Source organism: Drosophila montana, unplaced genomic scaffold, assembly GCF_035044405.1.
Source record: "Drosophila montana isolate Dmon_TW-CO22-7 unplaced genomic scaffold, ASM3504440v1 contig_3835_1, whole genome shotgun sequence".
Classification (NCBI taxonomy): domain Eukaryota; kingdom Metazoa; phylum Arthropoda; class Insecta; order Diptera; family Drosophilidae; genus Drosophila; species Drosophila montana.
Window position 1 is genome coordinate 137346 of NW_026998706.1, and position 23391 is coordinate 160736.

The 23391-nt window shown below is 36.9% G+C and overlaps 3 protein-coding genes across 9 annotated transcripts in view; 2 read left to right on the forward strand and 1 right to left on the reverse strand.

Moving 5' to 3' along the window:
• Positions 1 to 9926, forward strand: part of klg (klingon) — a 67360-nt gene extending 57434 nt beyond the window's left edge. Inside the window, exons 3-11 of the mRNA XM_064696164.1 lie at positions 806 to 961; positions 4561 to 4761; positions 4877 to 4998; positions 6171 to 6321; positions 6494 to 6591; positions 6819 to 6940; positions 7602 to 7782; positions 7893 to 8066; positions 8184 to 9926. Of these exons, the coding sequence (XP_064552234.1) occupies positions 806 to 961; positions 4561 to 4761; positions 4877 to 4998; positions 6171 to 6321; positions 6494 to 6591; positions 6819 to 6940; positions 7602 to 7782; positions 7893 to 8066; positions 8184 to 8402 (1424 nt within the window). The 3' untranslated portion in view covers positions 8403 to 9926. The remainder of the gene's footprint in view (positions 1 to 805; positions 962 to 4560; positions 4762 to 4876; positions 4999 to 6170; positions 6322 to 6493; positions 6592 to 6818; positions 6941 to 7601; positions 7783 to 7892; positions 8067 to 8183) is intronic.
• Positions 1 to 23391, reverse strand: part of Nha2 (Na[+]/H[+] hydrogen antiporter 2) — a 164356-nt gene that overhangs the window by 124439 nt on the left and 16526 nt on the right. For all 7 annotated transcript variants that reach the window (XR_010437804.1, XR_010437805.1, XR_010437803.1 and 4 more), the window contains one exon: positions 23334 to 23363. The gene's annotated coding sequence lies outside the window, so the exon portion shown is untranslated. The remainder of the gene's footprint in view (positions 1 to 23333; positions 23364 to 23391) is intronic.
• On the forward strand, positions 20207 to 20894 carry Gbp3 (Growth-blocking peptide 3). Its single transcript, XM_064696170.1, has one exon. It carries the CDS (start codon positions 20250 to 20252, stop codon positions 20727 to 20729), a length of 480 nt encoding a protein of 159 aa, XP_064552240.1. The 5' UTR covers positions 20207 to 20249; the 3' UTR covers positions 20730 to 20894.

The window sequence follows — 23391 nt, forward strand, 5'->3', positions numbered from 1 at the left end:
TGATTCAGTTATAAAATGATGACCCGTAAGTATGTATTAAGCGACCACAGCAAACTTGGCGAATAAAGGCTAAGTCCACAAAGAACCACCTGGTTGCTTAGGGCCAAGACAGCAACTAAGATGGTGGGTGACGCCAAAAACGGTGCCAATGTCCAGACCTTGTGTCTAGGCGCCATAAAATTCAAGAGTGCAGGAAACAGGGAAAACCATTGCTGATGTTGCTGTTTTTACTTTTGAGTGCCGGTCTGATCCATGCCAACAGTCACTTGCTCCTTGGGGCGCCTTCTGGGGCAAAAGTTTATTGTTCACGAACATACTGTTGCTATTGTAATCAAATTTGTCACGCTTCGTTGGGGTTTAAAACGAGAACTTCAGCAACTTTCGCAAGAACGCTTAATTTTTAGAGAGCAGACTTTAGTTGCGTCGGTGTGCACATTTGTCGTCAATGCCAACAGCGGACATGACTCGTATAGCTTCTTGCTGCTTTCCTAAGTAAGATCTTCTTAAGACGTCGTTGAAACCGGTTTTAGGTAAGCTCTCTCCGCAATTTTTCCACCAATCAAATGACGCCCCAAGGAAAACAGATGCGTCCACATACTCCCGAAGAGTTGTGGTCCGGTCCGTTGAGGACCGTGGATTATAAGACAATAGCCGTCTTTGCAAATATTTAAGCGTATCCTGGCAGTGATGTGCGCAGTGTTAAAGCTAATCGATTTTGAAACAATGTTCGCCTCCAAACTGCGAGCCAAATTTGACAAGAATACACGTTTTATATTCTTATGTATTTATTTTTATTTAATTTCAGGTACCAATACCCGATCACTGACCAATGCCCAGCAACTAATTGCGGCCTCTTCCACCTCGCTAACTGCGGCGCAACCGCGCTTCCTTTCCCGTGGGCACACCTATCGGGCAGTTGTGGGTGACACGCTTGTCCTGCCCTGTCAGGTTGAGAATCTGGGTGAGTACGCCGTTAAAAAATTAAAAATGCAGCTTTATTTTCGCGGCTTGGATAAGTTTCGCATAATTGATAATCCATCATTAAAATTTGTTGATGTGAAAAGCACAAAACTAAGCCTGAAAACACACGAGAATTTTTTGATTTCCGAAAACCGCATAGTCATTTAATACATATTATGCAAAATAATATGCAAATATGTTTAGGCAAAATGTCTCTCCAAATAAGTTTTATAAACACCATTAACAACAATGGCAGCCCCAGCACGACAATGCAAAACCAACAGCTGTCAGCAGCTTGCCAATCGATGCTTTCATGCGTTGCCTCGCGTGGCACGACTAACCAACATATTTATCAAATGACATCTATAAATTTATGTTCACACATATAGGCATACACTAGCATTAAATCAAATTAAATAATTAAAACCTCCATCTTGGTTCTGTATAACAATAATAAATACTGAAAGTTCTAACGACATGCACTGAAAATCGCAATATGGTGAAATTAGTATTAGTGTATTCAAGACTTTGTATCGTATATGTGTAGTTGAATTTTTCAATGCATTACAATAATGTTTACTATTAGCAACTAAGTGCCTATTTTAATTCCTGAGTTAATAAATAGCCTTTAATATAAATAAATGTCATAGGCTTGCAGAAAATAGATTGCTGTTGACAATTATATCACAATTATAAACAAATAAAATATATGTAGGTCCAAAACTTCTTTAAAATGTAAAATCACTGTACTTTCAATGAACACTAATTGTTGGGCCCAATACACTTTAACATGACCTAGTTTAAAGGAAAACTTGTAAAGAGTTTTAATTGCAGTTGACAAGCCAATAAATAAAATGCAATAAACCGTTCGCAGCAAAATGAAAATAAATTGAACATTGACGACATCGACGACAATGCGACCGAAATCTGTTCAGGCTGTCAGTTATCATTTGTACGTACGTATTGGCGGCAGCAGGAGATAAACGGGATACACGTTCAAAAAACTGCCATATGATTGTAAATGTAAAAACAATTAATGCAACCATATGTCATACTTAAGACTATAGGATAATGCTTTAATTGCCTTCGGTTGAGTTAGTTAAAATAGTTGAACGATGACGAGATGTTAAACAATCTTTGGGATTTTTAAAATTTTTTAGTCGTTGCATATATAATAAAATAAAATTGTTCTCTTTGGAAAACCTAACTAATAGCAAAGTAAACATCACTGTGTATACACATCAATGTTGCCATTCGACAATGTACATACATTCGTACATACGTGTAATGTTTTTACAGTGACTGCTATCTTTTCTTTGCTACATTTAATCCGTATTAGTCTTTAATGATTGCGGGACGGCGAAGGTTTAATTGCAGTATTAAATTACTCTTTTCAAATAAAATAGCCAAGTGAGGTAAACGGAAAGCATGGTTAATTGGCACAATTGAAAAACAGACAAAGGGGACCACGACAAAATAGTTTAAATCCAATTAAGAAAACAAATATCAAACTGTCAATGAAGCCCTTCGTCATGCAAATCATCAACGTTATAATCAAACAAAAAAAAACTTTTACTGGATATAAGGAGGGGTAATATATTTAAAGGGATTCGGAATCTAACAACTTGCATATACAACATAATAGCACAATATTTCACAACATTATTATAAAGTTATACAAGTAACAGATTCCCAAAAAGTGATACACCCTGTGCCGATTCCCAAAATACCAAAAATCACATTAATATTAATACTCCCCAATTTCACACTATGAAATATTCATTTATAATACTACAGTTTTTGGGCTAAAAGACGACATTAAACTATGTGTATAAATCAAAAAATTCTGAAATTGTCTTCAAAAGCGTGCTGTGATATGGTATGTTAGCTCTTATCTTGGTGTATCTAGCTCTTCTAATTTGCGAGAAATTCTTAAAAACCTATATCTGATGACTGTTTGTGCCGATATAAATAATTTATGGAGATACCTCTCTCCGCCTTTCACATACATACGCACAACTTATTTAAGTCTCTTAAAAAAGTTTAAAAAATGAGTCCAATTTGCTAGCCAACCCTTTCTTATTCTGCACAAATTCGTGTCTATAAAAAAAGACTATAAAATTCAATTCTTATTACCCAATGAATACAATTTTTGCTCAGCTAAATAATATCAATAACCTCGCACGGTAAGCCAATGTATCCGCATACAATTCGAGACCAGAGCGAACGGACGCAACTCACAAAAGAAGAGGAACAAAACCCTCCTTTTACCATCAACTGGGCCTCGAACAAATGGCCAACACTTACGGGAAAACTCAATCCGATTCAATAATAATCAAAGCAATAAAAAGATGATTGTATTCGCTTAAGACGACTTTATAGACGGCCAAAAAGGGGCAGAAATAAAAAGTTATAAGAGACAGTTCTTTTTGCTGAAATATTCAATGTGACAACGTTTATCCTTGTATCCACGTTAATATGTACGTGGTCCCCTAACATATACTTATTTTTAACTGGGTTATGTCGTTGCGGCTAAAGTACCCCACCTAAATGTTGTGGCAAATTCAAATTGTTGTGAACATATAACAACCCTTTATACACTTAACGGTATAGTTTCCCTTTACTACAAGCTATCCCCCAGTCGTGTATTCAGAAGCAGAGCTTTTTCGGTTCATTAGTGTTTTTATATATTTGTAAATAATGCGATCTCAGAAACAATTTGCCAATAAGTAAACGAAATCTAACTCTTCTCTGTAAGCACAATTTCATATTTTAAGCCTTTAAAGGAAAGAATGGAAACAATCAAAAGACCAACCGCATGCACGGTTAGGTGAGCGTGTGTATGTTCTGATTACCTTATTAAAAAGTCCAACAAATTGTAAACGACTGTGTACAAAAAGTAGGTCCTCGCAGCAACATTTAATTCAAATTTCACTTAGTAAATAGTTATAACAAAGCTCCCGAAATTATTGTGTTAAACTTTTCTTAAATTTATCGTGAATGCACATTCCCAGCCTAAGCCTATGCGATAATAAATAAATAATGTGTCTTGTAATCTCGTATAACAAATTTGTATTTTGTAACGGCTATAAAAACTGTAAGTTGTATTAAATATGCAAAAAGATGGAAGAAAAATCTGCCAACAACATCTACGAAATTATGTCATTTATATGAACAAACACACTAAAAAATAGATGAAAGCACTAGGACACACTCGAAATCTCGCCAGCAATGGGATAGTCAGGCAAAAGAGAGAATCTGTAGTCTGTACACAGCTCAGCAAACCGACCAAGCGACTTGGGGCCTGGCAAAGCGGATAGCATTTTAGATAGATGTCTGTATCTGTATATGGCTGCATGAATGTGTGTGTTTGTCTATGCGACTAGACGACAACTACAATGTGAACCTGCTGTCCGCTTTAATGTCGTCTATTTAGCTTCTTGAAAGTATATGTATATCTTAGTTGCTTTATATTTGTATTGTGGCGATTCACAATAAATTTTCCAGCTAACAAGGAGGACAACAGGCGAAGATATTTTCGTATGCGCCTTTAATATTTTGTCTGTTCCTGAATTTGCGCTCTGCTTGCTTTTGTTGCAGGCAATTTCGTCTTGTTGTGGCGCCGTGGCACAAATGTGCTTACCGCCTCCAACATCATGGTAACACGGGATGAGCGCGTAAGACTGATAGATGGTTATAATTTAGAGATATCAGATTTGGAGCCGCAAGATGCAGGGGATTACGTTTGCCAAATCAGTGACAAAATAAATCGTGATCAAGTACACACAGTCGAAATTTTGGGTGAGTACACTTATGCACACTTATGTACACTTACAACATATCAAACCTAAATTGTAAGCAAATAGTTTATTAAACCCTTTTAAATCTTCAAAACTATTATTTTCCATACAAACAGTGCCTCCAAGCGTTCGCGCTATCCCCACATCTGGACAGCTGCAGGCACGCAAGGGCGGACCTATTACGCTAGAATGTAAGGGATCCGGTAATCCGGTACCATCAATTTACTGGACCAAAAAGGTAAGTGTTGTTCTTCAGACCAAAAAATATAGGTGTTGTCAATACTAAAATATTCGATAAGCAGCAAACAATAGATCTCAGAAGTTTCTTTAGGTTACGCCACTAGGTAATTTTTACAATATAATAATAAGTTGGGTTAAGGAATATATTGCGACAAATTACACATAACAAAGGGCTAGCTTCAAAAAAAATACCTCTCATATGGAAATATGCTTTTATTATCAGTGTAAAATCTGGCCAAGAATTCTATATCTCTGTCACACACAAATAAACACTACATTTACAAATATTAAACTAGAAATCGTTTGCCCACGTACACACGCATACCCAAGTGTGATTTAATTAAGGTTGAATAGAAAGTGAGGCGTTGCATAAAACCACAAACGTTTTGATGAAACAGTATACATTGGCAAATGTCAAACAGAAGTAACCTACAACCTACAAATTTAACAGAGAGTTAGCAAGCTTTCAATAAAACAAGTGGCAAATTTCTTAATATAGTCAAAAAAATATGTGTGTGTCTACCTTCTGCCCTGCTCATTCTTGTTTGCCTTTTTGCACTTTGGCACATAAGACATTTCCGTTCGATTTGTTTGCTTGCATGCCTTGCTCTTGACATGGGCGAAGCTCAATCACTCGGTTTCTTCATGTTCCAGCAAATAGTTTGCGCTCCATATTTAAACGCAGTCGTTGACTTTCAAACCTTTCTCGTAAGTTGTATGCCATTTAATTTCGCTTCAATCTACTGTCATTTCCGCAACCTTAACACGACCCCTTCTAACCAAGTTCGATGTTCTGCTTGCCTTTAGAGCAGACATCGACACGTGTTCCCCGTTGGCGTTACTTGGCCAAAAACAAAATGGTCGCAACCAAAAGCTGACTGGCTACATACAAGTACTAGACATGACTCCCACATAGCCCCTTGTGTCTTATCGTTCTTCTTCTTCTTTTGGTGTTTACCTCTAGTTGTGTAAGGTAACCGAAAGAAGGACACCAGGTTAACTCCTGCAGAGCGTACTTGAAGTCAAGAGATCTTTCTTTTTCATTTCTTTTTACTTTCAGTTGCCAACTGCAGTTGACTTTTAACATTTTTTACTCGCCCTCGAGAACTTTACACTTATTGCCTACAAGCAAAAGAATAATGAAAGTAATTTAAAATTGTATTTTGATAGAGCGGCACTGGAAAATCGCCGGCTAGAATTGGTGATGGACCTATACTAACTTTAGACAAATTGGAGCGCCAACAAGCGGGGGTATATCAATGCACCGCCGATAATGGCGTCGGCGACCCAGTTACGGTGGATATGCGACTGGATGTTTTATGTAAGTAGTGTAATACGCATTAATTGATAACATTATGAAATAAGCAAAGCACTCTTGAAATAATTCATAATTATCCAAATTAAACATGCGGCTTGACGGATGTCTTATGATTGGAAATCCAACCAATTATCTTCACGTGTTTTTTTGTTTGTATGTGTGTCAATGCGCGCAGACCCACCGGATATTCAAGTGGAAAAATCCTGGATACACTCTGGTGAAGGATTCGAGGCAAAACTCGTTTGCATTGTTTACGCTGATCCGGTCGCAACGGTTGGTTTGATTTTTAATGATACGTTATATTATAATTGGATACATATCTTTACACCCAGAAACCATTGAAATGGTTTTGTGTAAAATGCATGTAATAGGCAGAACGACATCTTCGACACCATAAATTATATGTATTCTTTTTATTTTATTACTACTAACACAAACTAAAAGAGGATTCAAGGTTTCTTTTTCTACAATTTATATTGTTTGGCATTTTCAAACTGCAGGTGTCCTGGTACCAAAACTCATTTCCGATTCAAACAACCGATCGGCGAATTATGAACACAAGAGCCAATCGACACACACTTACCATACGTCACATCCAGCAGGAGGACTTTGGCAACTATAGGTAAGTTGAGCAGCTCAAGCCATTGATTGTACTGAACAAACAGACAACTTATACGACAACAAAGAAAAACCTCAAGAACTTTTACTATAACCTTCTCCATAAAACTTGATGGACAGTTGCCTGGGCTTACACACAAGTTATTGTCTCTTCATTATTTGTTATATATTAATACTCTCTAGCGTACCCATGACCGTGTCCTGACCATTACATAAGCAAACAAGTTGTGCCACGTCAATGTCAATCTGTCTGAAACATATTAAGGAAGTGGAACTTTCGCCACGTTGACACAATATTTCATAAACAAAGTTTTTGTTTTTGCCGGCAACTATGTGGGACAACCACAACCCATCCACTACCACTTACCTTTTGGCTGCAAGTGGCTTCTGACATAGACGTGATTAGATTAGTTAAGTTGACACAATTTTCCAAATGCGGACGCGCAACCTCCTTTGAGAGTTGTTTGCCAATGCAAAAACTTCTGGTAACAGACAGGTTACTGGGTTATACAAAATTAAATGTAAAACCAAATATCATTTAAATTATTGAAAGCAATAATACCTATGCAATAATTTTTTATAAAAATTACATCAGCAGCATGTGTAGCAGATTTGCCTAGAGTAAGACAGTCTGAAGTAATTTGATTTTATTTGCACTTATACAGTTGCGTAGCTGATAACTCTTTGGGACGCTCCCGCAAGTATATGGAACTGTCTGGTCGGCCTGGCCCCGCTGAGTTTTACTCGCCAAAGTGGGGACGTTCTTCTGATAGCTACAATTTGACATGGAAAATCGATAGTTATCCTCCTCTAGAGGAGGTGCGCCTGCTCTATCGGCGGGTACTGGTAAGTACATGATAGATCACTCTTATAATATAAAGAAGCTGTCAAAACGTAGAACTGAGAAATGTTCCCATAAACGCCCTAATTTCATTATATACAATTTTTTGTCTTAGATGAATGACACATTTCAGCAGCCAGGAAGATGGCACGATTTTATTCTCACTCCCGAACATCGTCCAGCCTCTGAGCCCCTTACTCATATCATGTCTTACACTATTAAGCATCTGCATCCAGGTGCATATTACGAAGCGATTGTTCAAGCTAAAAACCGATATGGTTGGAATGAGGTAAGTCAAGCGAGGGTTAGGTTCAAATACTTTAGTACTTTATAAAGTGCCGAAAAGTTAATCATTATTTCTGCAAATATATTATTACCTATTTTTTTTTTGCTGCTATTCCTGCAGGTCAGCGATATATTCCAATTTATCGTTGCCAGCAACAGCATGGACATTGCGCCCGAGGACGCCGAAGTGGTCGCCAGTTCAAAGTCGCGCAGCAACAGTGGCGCACTCAGCAGCCTACAAAACGCTATACCCCATTGTTTGCTCCTACGTGGAGCACTGTTGCTTGCCTTTGGCTTACGGAATAGCCAGTTTGACCGACTTGGGTTGGGCTTGGGGTAAGCCCTACATTCATCAATGAAGCAATGAAGCGCCGAGAAACTTGATTACTTATAAAGTTAAATTTGTATTTTTCTTAACTTGATTCTTTGCCAAAAAAGCCAGGGAAAATATGAAGAAGATCTATAAACTACACGCTTTACAAGCTACTATTAGCTTTCAACATTATTTCATTTATTTAAATGTGCATCTGTAAAACACATTCACTACTTAAACCTATTTAAATTGTATATTTTGCTTTTAATACCACCTTTAAATTTAATCAATTATTTCGTACAGGTACTACAGAAAACAAACCAAAGAGACACCCAGATTAGATTTATAAAAAAATATATACAAAAATTAGGCAAAAACTTAACAACCTCCAATGTAAATAATTTTTCAAGCATTTTGTCAGCGATTAAATTAGATACTTCATGAGGGCAGAGAAAAAAATGCGAGTAATGAAAAAAAAAGTATTATAAAGGGCAAAATGCGAATGCAATATATGAGAATATGAAAGCAGCAAATCCATAGTAGGATAATCCACTCGAACTAGGTCATGTAAATATGCATTAGATATTTGAATGTGAATTACATTTTAAGTATTTCATAAAAACTCCAATGCGTAAATAAAATATGTAAATTAAGCCAGCATTATATAGTGATATTATTTAGTTTAAAATGAAATCATAAATACCTATGAATAGCAAACGAAACACCACTGTAAAATGTTAGCTGTAAGGTATTTTTAATATTCCTGTTTTTGTTTGTGTTTTAATTTATTTCGCTCAACTTAGTTGTAAGTGCACCAACCACATTAATTTAGAGTAACGTTTCGAATGAAAATTAGCATTTAAGAAGACATGTTGTACCACCAATACCAAGGAAACTAAAATAAACCCTAATATAAAATTCAAAAACACGCATTTTAACAAACTAAAATACAGATTATAAATAAGCCATGAAGATCAGCTAATTAAAGTACTTGTAAATACAAGGACATTGAGCGCTGTATTTGATCAGCTTTTGCACCTAGCAGTTGTACGATCGTACTTGTATATTTTTCATTTTCATAAAGCCACAAAATACGGCCAAGCTAATTTTAAGCATGCAATATGAACCCATACAGATACGACTTTTGTGTAGTTGCACTTGAAATAAATTGTCGAATAAGAGATTAAATAATTATGTGTGTATAATACATTGCCACTAAGAAGCGAACTCGTAAGCATTGGTAATGATATAATTACTGTAATTGAAGAATTAACAAGTCGACAATTTACAGTAGCATCAAGTTAATCAGACAAGTAAAAAAAATAACAATAGTATGTATTTTCTGCATATATATTAACTAAAAAGCAAACGCAAAAGTTCATCAAACCAAGTTTCTCATAGAAGATCATTGCTGGGTCGCTACGCAAGCAACCAAAGTATATTTATAAAATTCACTAAATTCTAACTAGTCATATGCTAATTATGGTGGTACTTATATGATTATTGTGCATAAGAAACATTACCGATAAAAATATCTAAATTAATCAAATACAAATAAAGCATTAGATGTAAAATAAAAATGAAAACTTCTTTTAATTTATGTTGCGGATTTCAAATGCATATTTATTATGTGTTTGCCAAGTATCTACAAAATTGAACTCGAACTCATTTATATTCTACATAACAACCATAACAAGTTGAACCGGTCTGATCTCGAACTTTAGTTCAGAGAAGACTCCCCATATAATTTAGAAAGAGTTTGAAATGTTATCAATTGCGTTTAAATTAAAACCACTCAGCGGTTTCAGGGATTAATAACATTTTTGTTCAACAACATACATACATATTCCAGCAGTAACAAACTAACTCGAAAAGTTCTTAGCTCCTTTGTACGGCAGTGGACACCGCATACGTGCTAGGCTTAAATTATAAAAACTTAAGCACTTTCTAAAGTTTATGCATGAAATTTTATAGAGCGAAAAACTACTTGAGCTCCATTTTTAGAAAAACGCAAAGGAAAGCAAGGACGCCGAGGTGAGCTACCATTCCCGGAAAATTCTGTTATTTAAAGTTGCAACTCAGCAACGTCCCCCTTTCTATGGTGGCATTTGCATATTTGAGCAAGGCCTGCACCGGTATGTAGAGGCACACTTGACACAAGTTTCTGCACATTTCAAACTTAGTGACCATTATGCATGCAAGTCTCAATATATTTCACATGAATTTTAATGAAATTTACGTATCCAGCTGCTGCAGTGCCTCCAACAATGTCGTTGACCGACCCAGCAACTGGCTCAAAAACTGGCATAGCTGCAGAAATCATTTTTGGTTGGACTGTGCAATTGCAGTTCAACAAATTTTTGCAAAACGCATAATGGATAATTGCACAGCCACAAGCGACAATTGCTGCCATTTATGTTGCTAGCATGGGTAGAGTGTAAACTTTGAGCGCATATTAATTAGCTCGTTTATCATTTGAACACTTTTCTGACAGCTATCGCGGAAAACTCAAAGCAATGTAAAATTAATTAAGTTGCGCCACGAGCAAACTCTCAGGACATTCACATAAACTACACTTGGAATTCAGAGCTCCAAGAAGCAAACTTTCCACAGAGCAACTCGGGAATGGCACAAAAAAAAGGAACGAAACAGAAAGCTGCACTTTCAACTGTAAGGAATCGGCTGAAAATAAAATCATAATTAGTATTGGTAAAATTGGCAAGGGCGCCGTCAGCACTCACTGCGTGAGCTAGCAACAATTTCAGATGGTTAGCATTGCTTTCTGCTTTTCAGTGTGCTCAGTGACGAACAGATGGACTAGCAGCGGGGCGACAAGTGCGATTCAAACTTTTATAATTAAAAATTTGCATCCCGTTTTTTTTCGTCTAGCAAATAAGAAATAGATGCAGGAAAATCATAAAGCTACACGAAAGGAGAACTTTTGAAGCCAAGTGCGAATTAAATTAATTTTCAACTGATTTGATTTTTTCAAACTGCAAAAAGTTTTCGCTCTCAAATGTAGTGCGATAATGGCTTGGCGAGAAGGACAAGTTTCATAAGCAAAATACAAAAAGGCGTTAACTAAAATTTAAAGTAAAATATCCTTAATATCGAATAAAGAATACCCTACGCATTAAACACATGACACAGAACAGCAACAACAAACTAACTATCTGCTGGTGTCCGCCTGGCAATAATTCGGTACAATTTACAAGCATCTACTCAGTGGCGAAAACAAGGCCAAACTAAAGAAACAGCAAAAGGGCAATGCTATTGCCCAATAAATTTACATAATTTTACAGTCAAAAGCGAAAGCCGTAGAAGAGAAGGCGCCCTGATATTTATGGGCGCAGCTTAATGACGGTTTAAAATGTTGTACGTCGGAGCAAAGCAAAGATCCTCTGTGTTCAGAAAAAAAAAACACACACACACACAAACCCCCTTACGCAAGCGTTATGCTGAAACAAATCTACATAATTTAGAAGCAGGCTGGCAATGAAGTATTCAAGCAACAACACTTCTAGCTCCTAGTCCGCCTGACACTGGAGCACAAATCAAAAGGCTGCCTCCTCCAGGCAGGAGCAAATTGTTTGCGGATGTTAAAAAAATTTGTACATCAATCGATTTTGTTTGATTTTTTCTCGACAGGCTTTCAGGTCGTGTCTGTAACGTTAGCCGCTTGAGATTTACATAATTCATAGCATTGGTGGTTGCGAAGTTAGATTGAGCGGTTGGGCAGGGTAAGTGTTGGTGCGCTTTTTGTCTGATTGCTCACAGTAACACATTCTGCACATCCATTGGAGCAGAGGCTAGTAAATTGAATAGCATACAATTTAAACTCAGAGCCAAGTACTCTGCATGTTAAAACCTTATACCCATGCATGTATCGATTCCAGATTAGAGCAACAAGAACTAAGCAGATAATTAAATGGAAAAATAATAAGAAATAATATTCAGAAGCAAGCCTCTGTGTGATCATTCATTTAATAGCCAAATATGACAATAGACAATTTGCCATTGCGTCGACAACGCAACCTTCCGAGAAAGATGAAAACATTTAAATAATTCTAGTCCGGTTTGAATTATGCCTAACTAATTTTGATAAGATGTGGACGAAAAAACAGGAACTGTCTGTAAGTAAGTAAAAAATATAATGGCACAGCAACAGCAGCGACGGAAAAGTTCATGCAGAACAAAAGTTTATCTCGTACTTTGTTTGCCCACACAAAGGAACCGAGCAAGGGCCGGGATTGGGTGGGATTGCCCGTACTGACAATCGTTGCATAAAATTCAGCGCAGGATCATGCGACGGAAACGTTTCGGGGTGTGCCCGTTAAGAATAAAACAATGACGCTTATGTTGAACGCCAGGTGGTGAGCGTTGAATGTTAAACCTTGCGCGTAAGGCGTTTTCTTTTCATTAACATAAATGCTTGAAAGTTGGCCAAGCAACTGCCCAATTGTTCAAGGCACTACGAGGGAGGGGTAGAACTAAGACGGCAACCTTTAATTCTCTCCAAGATCCTCACAGAGAAAATGGCTAATCCTTCAAGCTCTTGAGCTTTATGTCCTATAGTAAAATGACTTGAACCATGCGCCTTTGTGGTTCTCATATTTTATTTGGTTAAACCCAACATTCTCGCTCAATAACGTCACGCTCGCTTCCGCACCTTTGCCTGTGTGGTGCACATTTGGGACAACATTGCATGCCATCCGCTTTACATTGCAGCCAGCTGACCAATGGTAGCTTATCAGGCGAGAACATGTTTCTCCGGAATTTCATTAGACTTCACCCCGCCCTCATCACCACTGTTATTGCTTAATGACCGGTTGTTGCCTTTTTATACCCCGAACCTACTGAAAATAGGTAGGAAGGATATAATGGTTTTGTGCAAATGTATGTAACAGGCCAAAGAAAGCATTCGCCGACCCCAAAAAGTATATATTTTCTTGGTCGATCTGTCCGTCTGTCCGCATGTATGATCGCGTCGATTTCAAAATAAATTTTGAACGTAGGTCCTACTAGTACCCGAACAGTACGAGTTTGTTTCCGAAAGCCGATAGCTTCATCCGTTTCCATTAATATCGACCTCCGGTTTTAAAGCAAATCTTTTAGGTTTTAAGAACTAGAATCACCAAATAAGAGATTCTAGAAGAGTACATACAGATTAAGTATCGCCTACACCCTGCTAAAAATTTATTTGATAACTTTTAATGCTATTTTTGAGAATAATTTAAAGTTCTATAGCACAATTAGACTTACTGCAGAAAATTTTATCAAGATAGCTTAACAAAAACAGAATTAACCGATAATCAAAAACTTGTCCCGTATCCAGCAATCGATAAAAATCCCTATCGAAATTTCATCAGCATCATCATATACATTACAAACATTCGCGTCATATTGATATTCTATAAACAGAATTGCAATTGCGATTGTTTTGTATTATGTAGGACCGTGCTGCCGTTCTTATTCAGTTTGTCTTTGATGAAACTCAATTCCTGGTATAGCTGTGGAATATGAAGCGGTGGTAGTATCAGGTTCAGGGTATCCCCCAGTCGGGCACCCCAGACTAGCAATATTACTTGTTTATTATGCCGTTATTTGTCGTAAAGGTCATGCCACCTAATGGCGTTACTTCGTTAGTCGTGCGATAAGATTTCGATATTTGCCATATTTGGTCGGGTCGTACACATCTCAGAAACTGTAAGGATCAAGCGGAATATGATTCCACTTACAAGTGGTTCATCCACATATACATACATATTCCGCAATCATGCCCGCTTGGCACGAGAGAATCTAATTGACATTAAAGCTCAACCAAACGACTATATACTGGTATGAAAGTCTATAGACTGTTTGGCGTTATCCCAGCCCCAAGCACGTGCAAGTCTGTCGTAAGCAACGCACGCAACTGTCAAGCCACGAAAGGCTACTCAGCTATAACCTGCTCTAGAGGCTATGAAAACCATCATTCACATTTAAATCAACATTTCCCGGCGACGTTTATCCTAATTGAGCACAAGCCTAGCTGAGTATAGTCACCTCATTTACATGTCTTGGTTACTAAAATTGCTAGGAAATTTGAATTAGGTGCCTCTCATTTGTTAAAACATATTCGTGTAGTTAGCATTTTTAAGGGCACACGCGAATATCTGGAAAATTAATTTAGTTCCCAGATTAATCAAATTACCATATTATACAAAAATAATATATTACCTGCATTATAGCTATAATTTGTTTAGCGAAGGTTACTTAAGGCCTAAAACGCTAGAATTATACAAGTACTTAAGCGAGGACGTTTAACAGTCGTCTTACTAAAACAACATGCAATGCAATTGAATGGATGCCTTCAAATACTTAGTACCACAGCATATTCCACCTATGTCTGTGTATTTGCACACATAACCATTAAACAATTTCAAAGACTGCACAAGTATTAATGCCCTGGCATTGGCCCACAGACACCCAAAGAAAAATAGCTACCTCGTAATACCTTACACCAATAAGTAAAGTACAAAGATCTGTTCCTTTTTCATAATTTCGAAATAGCTCAATATTAAACAAGAATTTGTTCAGAATAGTCATCTATTGTTTTGTACTTTAAGGAATTCCGCAAAAAGTTTTTACTTTATTTTGGCTAGGCCTACACAATTTTCACTACGCAATCTCGAGTTCCTCCGACCCACCCCTACATATCTACAATTTCAGTGAAATAAACAAGTGGTACGCATAATATAATTTTCTACCAACTCGTTTTCTTAAGCAGTAATAAAAAATTTTTATCCTCCAATAGGACACAGGAGAAATGGATTTTTCAAGATATTTTTACTGTAGTGAATTGCCAGAAAGCGTTGTTGGCCTCAAGCTCATTTTTGATACGCTTTACGCGATATCCACTGCTGTCTAACATGGGCGGAAACCGTTGATTCCAACTTACGGTTCTTTATTCGACGTACTTTAAAGATATTTTTAAATAGAAGTGGCGTTCAAGGGCAGGAATGAAATTTTCAATTGGCAGAAGCTAGGAAAATGTAATATCTTAGAACAAAACTTGCCTCGGACAAAGCCAATTAGAAGGGCCCTCTAGTCTTCAATAAAAATGGATAAAAACGGCTGCTCGGATCTGGGTACCGGGTACCTACCTAGTCAACCCAAGGCATAGCTTCATTTGCCAAGCTCTATTTAATTTCTTGTCTTTAAGTACAAACATTAATAACGCCAATAACTTAATTGTGGATGAATAAAATAAAGGGGCTATTAAAACAACACTTCCCCCTCTTCTCGAGTTCCTCTCATGCTGTTATTGCCCCGAAAGCCAAGTTGAAATCATTTTGTTTTAATGACCGACTGCACGGTTCGAAAAACTTTTTAACTACAAACTTCAATTACAATTGCTGAACATGAGACGAACCAAAAAAACGGCCAACATCATTGCGTTCACCCACTACAGCGGATATATATTATAACAATAAGTATTACGAAAAGCGGACTCGAACCGAATCTTTGTTGTTGCTGTTGGATCAAAAGGCATGCCAATTGTCTCAATAAAAAAAACAGTTTCGGCAATAAGTCGGGAGTGAACTTTTCCGGAAACCGTTTAATATACTCTCATTTATAAAAATTGACTGCTGAGATAGCCACAGATGAATACAGTCATTACAGCCACTATATCCTATGTTTTAGTTCAGTTTGGTTGATTATCTTACATATTATTATGCACAATAAGTATTTGCACAATAAAAAGATTTACTCCTTATACTATATATACCACCCCCTTGTTTTTTATGGAATCTTTTGTGCTTAATTATTTGCGACTCGAATTCGCACAACAAATACAATTGCCATTTCATTTGTAAGGCAATTTTCCAGCCACGGATCAAATCAATTTTATCAAACACCAACTAATAAATTGTCATGCAAACATAAGGTGTCCTCATCTGACTGAACTGATTTCAATGTAAGCCCGGCAATGTACGAGCCAAATATGTAGCAATCATCAAAAGGCAGCCTTTCAAATTGGGACTGCAAATAGAACATAGGCTCAATGTGTGACAAGGCGCAATGTGTGACAAGAACTTTGCATGTCATACTGACATTTGACTTTTGCGTGTCGTGTTTCGTGCTAGCTAGTTGGGCTCTTCATTCATTTTGTGATATATTTCTATTTGTTTAAGGAATGTATGCGCATCCATGTCTATAAAATAAAAACTAAGCTTAAACGCAAGCAATAAGTTGATATGTCTTTTTCAAACAATATGGTTAAAACAAAAAATAAGAGCTTCAACTTCATGAAGGAAATAGAATCGTTGGATGTTTGGGCAATAGCAAGTATAGCAAAAAAATTAAAATGGTCACAACAATATTTTGAACGCAATTTCTCTTTTAAATGAGCATAAATTGCACATCGCTTTAATGCCAAAAGAGATTGTGATTAATCAATATAGAGGTGTGCAAATCTTTTCCCAATCCAATCAAAATCACAAACGCTAAAAAAATTACAATGGGTTGAATACGGGCTTACTGCTTTTCAGGCCTCATTCGCCCGCAAATAATCGACGCTCGCTGTTAATGATTGGCACGTTGCTGCCTTCAATAAATTGTTTTTTTCACAGCCAGTGCCATTTGCCACTAGTCGAACGACAGTTACAACAATACCTTAAACAAATACTCGACCAGTAGTCGGCTCAACTGGCAGCCATTGTTGTTTTTGTGTGGGTGAACTGGCAAATGGACCAATGTGACGTATACGTAATATTTCATTTCATTTGTACAACACAGCTGGGTGCTCATGTGCAGAGCATGTGCGTATGTTTACTTTAACATTGGTATTGGCATAACAAAGGTAAAGTTGCAACGACGCCTACGAACGTTTACGCAAGGGTTCAACACCGTTATTTATTTAATTGCATTCAATTTGCGGTTAATTGTTAAACAATGGCTTGCATTGAAAGCTCTGAACACCCACTTCCTTCGCTACCACAGAGCTACATTGCTGAAAGGCTATGAAAGCAGCCGGTAGAGGTAGAGGCCCAAAAGGTCTTGGAAAGAGTTAGTGTCCTCTGGATGGTCGCTCAGCTGGTCAAGTGTGTTTGTTGTACAAACAAATAAAAGTGCGGTTTTAATTGAACTTAAGTGGCGTTGGTCGTGCTCTCGGCATGGCATGGAGTTCCAGACCGCATTCTCGCAATTGATTACTGCACAAATTTTTCTACAAATATGTTTCCAAACTACGTTAAAACTAAAAAATATCTATAACTAGCGGGTATATCCTGGCCTTGCCCGTGGTACGCATAAAATAATTAAACAAAGAGCCAAACTTCGCGTGAAAATCGGATGAGATTTGACCGAGTTGTGGGGGTAGAAAATTTCGACCTAGTTCTATTATTATATATACCCCGACTTTGCAATTTTCGCAACATGCAGGCACTTTCACAAAACTGCCGGATTTAGTATTATGGCAGCATTGACTCTACAAATCTGCATTAATGTTTGTTATTAAATATCTCTACAATTAATTGGGCGCTACCGAAATATGTATGCGCCTGATTGTATGCAATTACATTGGTTACTAAAGTTATATAAACGTTCACGGTCAAAATTTAAATGAAAATTGTTACAAACACGTCACACTTTGCTGCAATAATCCAGTGTACACATTTAAACCCGTGGGCTAATGCTACCACCCACGTTAAGATGCCCACAAAGCAATTTGCCAATCTAAAATCGATTTCAAGCGGAACCGCTACCGCTGCCTTTGTGGTTAAACACGACCTGCAAATTATTTATGTTTTTATCGCTAATTCAATGCTATCGGGTCAATTATGTAGAGCATTTCAGCAATTTTGCGTGCGTATGTACTTATGCAATTTAGTGCCCGATGGATTGCATATTATATTCATGTGCCTAGACATCATTTTTAAATTTAAATAAACATAATAGCCTCAAATAAACCTAGTAAAATGTTTTGAAAAGTGAGTAAGTTATTAAATAGCTTAGTTATTAATTATTTTGTAAAGCAAACTAATAAACGTAAGTTTTCATTAGTTCCTTCTGCTTGCCTAAATTGGATTTATCCATTCAGTATTAATGCAATAGCGATAGGGTCCATAATAAACAATATAGTTATAGATTCATTATGACTTGCGCCTATGAAAACTAAATTAGCATTACACTTTTAAATAAATGTGCATAAAGCAAAGATGATATCTGTGCTAAGAGAGAGGTCTTAAACTTTTGGCAAGTAAGTGCTTGTCACTTTTAGCCAAATTCAGGAGCTAACACAGCTCAAGTCGACCTCTACCAAAAATAGAGCATTAACGATATGCCTGAGAAAACTATTTAATGTTGTCACAAAATGTATTTATTTGTCGGGATGGTTTTTCATACGTTCCATGGCTTTAATTATTATTATAATTTATACTTGATATATATACTTTAACTTTAATCTTTTTTGCTTTCAATGAGTTCCTGCGTCAACAGTTTTTTCCATTTCTCATGTATTTTATGGGGAATGTAATATTAGTCTCTGCTGCGAAAATTCTATGCCCAGCTCCCACTGTCTTAATATTATATTAACTATATATTCACTGTTATATAACAGTGAAGCGTTTTCTCTTTACTATACTTAAAGTAAAATTTCTTAAGGGGCTTTTTTCGCATAGTTCTGGCTTCTATGCTTCCGTTGAAATTCTCACACCAAGAGAAGCAACAACAATTGAGCTTATTTCCGGCGGAAGTATCAGTGTTTGGCAATTTCCGGTATGCTACTGGCTAAGCATCCATTTGTCTATGCACGACATCCCACCAAGGCAATAAATGTTAATACTTATTAGGTACATGCCTCCGGGAATAACGGTCAGCAAACTTCTACCGAGGGCCCATAAAAATAAACAAGCTCTTGTCATCAATAACTCGCTATAAAGTAAAACGAATGCCTTAGTTTTCATCTGCTCGAACTTCTTTAAAGAATGGTTTTCATTGGTTCTTATAATCATCATCAATCTTGTACATAAAATGCATTTTGACAGCATTCGCATATAATTTATATCAATTATTCAAATAGTTTCGCTGCAACCAAAATCTGTGCATCCTTAACAGAAACACCAATCTTAATGCACATTTATTATGATTCATTAATAACGTCATAAACAAGATGTCTGGAAAGTTGTCTTGCGGAGTTTGCATTGCCAGACGTATTCGATGTGAAATCAATGCATAGTGAGTGTATTTGAGACTCTGTCGAACTGAATTAGCGATGCCATCAAGAGGCACAAATTAAAAACTCTTAGACAAAACAAACAGAAAAATATTTTTTTTAAAACCGCATTTAAAATACTCCTGTACATGTGTAATGATTTATGTCGTTGTTCAGATGAAGTATTTATATACTCCTCCTTCAATGCTTCATATATTTTGTGACAACATTATTATTCTCTGTAAGAGTATTGAATTGGACTCTTTTATTGGACATTGTCGATTTGAAAATACCCTGCCCTCTGGTATAAAGTTTTGCTTAAACAGTTTAAGCGCTACCGGTAGCCATAATTACAGCAGACCATCTGATTAACGTTTCTAACTGAATAATCCTTGCCTTATTTGATTAGCAATATTTATATATAAGGTTCGGCATTATCTCCTAAGCCCAATAGGATAATTTTCCAATATAATGAGCACAGGGTATTGTTGATAGTCAAGTCAATAACCAAATGCTGAGCGAATATTTGTTTGCTTTTATTGGGTCTGTCTGACGCGCGGTTAAAGGTTATCATGTTATCATTGCGACTTAGCTCGGTGATTACAATTTATTTGAATATAGCTGAAACCAGCGGGCGCATTTCTCAGTCGACGGCTGCAAGCGTAAACATTTTGAAAATGAAACTTTTGCTATTTGTATTGGCGCTCTGTACTGGCGTTCTGCTTAGCGCCGCAGAGGGGAACTTGCTAACACGCCTACTACACCGGGATACGAAATCATCGACGACGACGGCGACTACAGAGAAAACAGGCAATCAGCTCTATATAAACAACAACTTACCAATCGTGGAGTCGCAATGCATTGCACATTATGCATGTAGTAAGAAGCTTACAAATGTGGCAGCACCACGTCCATGCGTTAAGTACTGCCTGAAACGCATAGAGTGCCCCAACAACCAGGTGATTCGCGGCAAGCCTAATCAATGCGTGGAGCTAGACGAGACTCAAGTGTTGGCCGACTACGAAGCAACAACTACGAAACCATCGTCATATGGTGGAGCAACAACCGAAAAAATAATGGAGGTTGCTATGATTGATTTTCCCTGTCAGCCAGGCTACCTGCCCGACAGCCGTGGGCGCTGCCGTGAGATATGGTGATTTGATCAGTAAAACACAAGAGGAAATCAAGTTTGTACCGTTCGCGACATTTTAACCTAGAACTTTGAAATTGTTTAAAAACTTCCTTCTCGATTACATAAATAATAGAGTAATGAGTTTATAATAAAAGTAAAACGAAATACCAATTAAAAAATTTCAATCTAAGGGTGGAGTGCCGTGATCCCAGGTATTTTGTCTTCTTTTTACACAAAAACAACAGTAGCAACAAGTCATAGAACTAAGAAATTTTAACAAACATAATTGTGATGTTCTGTAATCTGTTAATCGTGTAAACTTTACGATAAAATTACTATGCTTTGGCCAGGCCCATGAGTGGACAATATAGAGACAAGTATTAAAATTAGCAAATGACAAGGCGTAGACAAAAACAAGACGAATACTGCGGCTTATCACGTGATTGACGCATGTTTTCACAGAGAAATTCAAATGTTAATATGACGCGCACCCAGCTAAAAAAGGGCAGGCGACTGGCAAAGTGGAATTTTATGACTCCGTCATGTTAACTGTTTAGCTTTGACGCGGTTTATTCTCGTTCTTGTTATTATTAGTTGGCTGTTGGGACATTGTTGTAAGCCATAATTTGTGCGCTTGTAACTCACAATTTTAACAGTCAAGTCAAACGAAACTAAATTTATTAATTAACTGTGCGGCCGCCACCAAGTTTGACTCAATTTAAGCTCATTCTTTTTGTTTTCTTGATTTCCGCTTCCGACGCCGGCAACGAAGAGAACGACAACGAACCTGAACCCTAGCAGTTTACTTTAGCTTGGGCTTATGGTAATCAGCCCAAACCAAAATTCCAACCATCCATACGCTGCCACACCCCTAACCCAGCCTAGCCCACCTGTGTCTGGGTCTGGCGTGGCATTTGGAAATTAAACCGCACTTAGCCCTTAAAATTTTATAACTTAATTTTTGTGTTGTGTTGCACAGTTATATTTTTTCTTGTTGCTGCTTTTGGCATATTTGTGAACTTTTTGATTTGATTTTGTTTTCTACCGCTCCGCTGATTTCCTTCTTGTTGTTCGCTGTGTGGTATTTGTGTTATGCGTGCTGTCTTTTCAACAATGGTCGAATACTGTGGCCTGGTTTCAGCTCGCTCCTCTATTCTATAGAAATTTGGCATGCGAATTACAATAATAAACTGCTGGCATTTATTTTATACAGGAAAATATTTTGCGCTGATAAGCTTGATCTATAGCTACAGGAATTCAAATGGACTGCGATAAGGGTAATGATTTTTTAAGGATTAAGCCTACGGGCGTGCCAAGCACTCATTTGAAAGTGATTGAAAGGCAACATAACTCAATCGCTTGGGTTTAATTGTACACTTTACAAGATTCGAGTGTTCAAATGCTCTTTACATGCGCAGCTTCGTTTTATTTGGTTTCCTTCGCTAAAAAAACAAACCAAAAACAAAACATTCATAAAACTATTTAAGCTTACATCAAAAATAATGAGATTCTGTGCATTTTAAATACCATTCACAAGTACCCCATGAACTGAAAAATACTCAGCACAGCTTGTAGTCAAAGGCCAGCGCAGGAAAATAACGTAAATAAAAACAACTATTAATACAACACAGAAAGCAACGACAACTGAACAAAACCAAAGAATTTTCATTAAAATTCTCATTTAGCTGCGCAATTATTTCAGTGCAGCAATTTTAATAACACTAATTTACCTTCAGTTTTCAACTCGCTCTTCCTATAATGCGAAAAAAAACGGAACTGAGGCAAAACCTGCGAAGCTGAAAGAATAAAACTGAATCAAAAAAATATCATGCACTGATGAATTCTTACTCCTTTTCACTTATTCCCTGGTTTATAGACGTGGAAATACAAATGTGTTCTTTTATTTTAACTAGCCGCAGCTCAGTCAATTTGCAAAGTCTGTCATCTTAAAAGCGACATTAACAATAGCAGCAAAACCAGCAAGAAATTTGCACTCTTGTTAAGTCCTTGGCATTGCACGTATAGTATTCGCTTTCGGTACGATGTTAACAAAGTCCCCTTTATAAATAGTTCTTATCACTTTCTTATTTTATATGTACAAAAATAAAAAAATTGCAAATGGTCGGATTGTAAATTAAATTAAATTTCAAATGGCACGCCCTTTTAAGCATGTTGTGTGGACTTTAGAAGATTTCCCTTCACATTTTTAGATGATGAAATTACTTCAATTAATTTTCCCGAAACGCACTTTTAGATTATTAATGTTCAGACACAATACACAGAATATACATACATAATAAAAATTTGTTGACACAGCAAAGGATGCAAATCCCCTCAAATTAATTGAGAGCCCAATTACCAAAATCCAGGTCGGAGAGGAGATTAACACAAATCTCGTCATAATTAGCATTTCAGTAAAAACAATAAAATGACTTGCCGATTGCAAACTCTTGGTAATTTTTTGTCAATGCCGTATTCTAGGAGGGCTTTAAGTCTTTTAGGATTACCGCTAAGCCTTGATAATTTATGCAAAAGTTCAAACTAGGCAAACTTCTGAGTAACTGAGAAATTTGTACAACAAAATGCTATCTCACATTTAAGTTTAGTACGAATGATGTTAAAAACTCACCTAGGTCAATTATTTCCACGAATGGTCAAGCTGTAAATTAAAAAAATACCAAAATTGA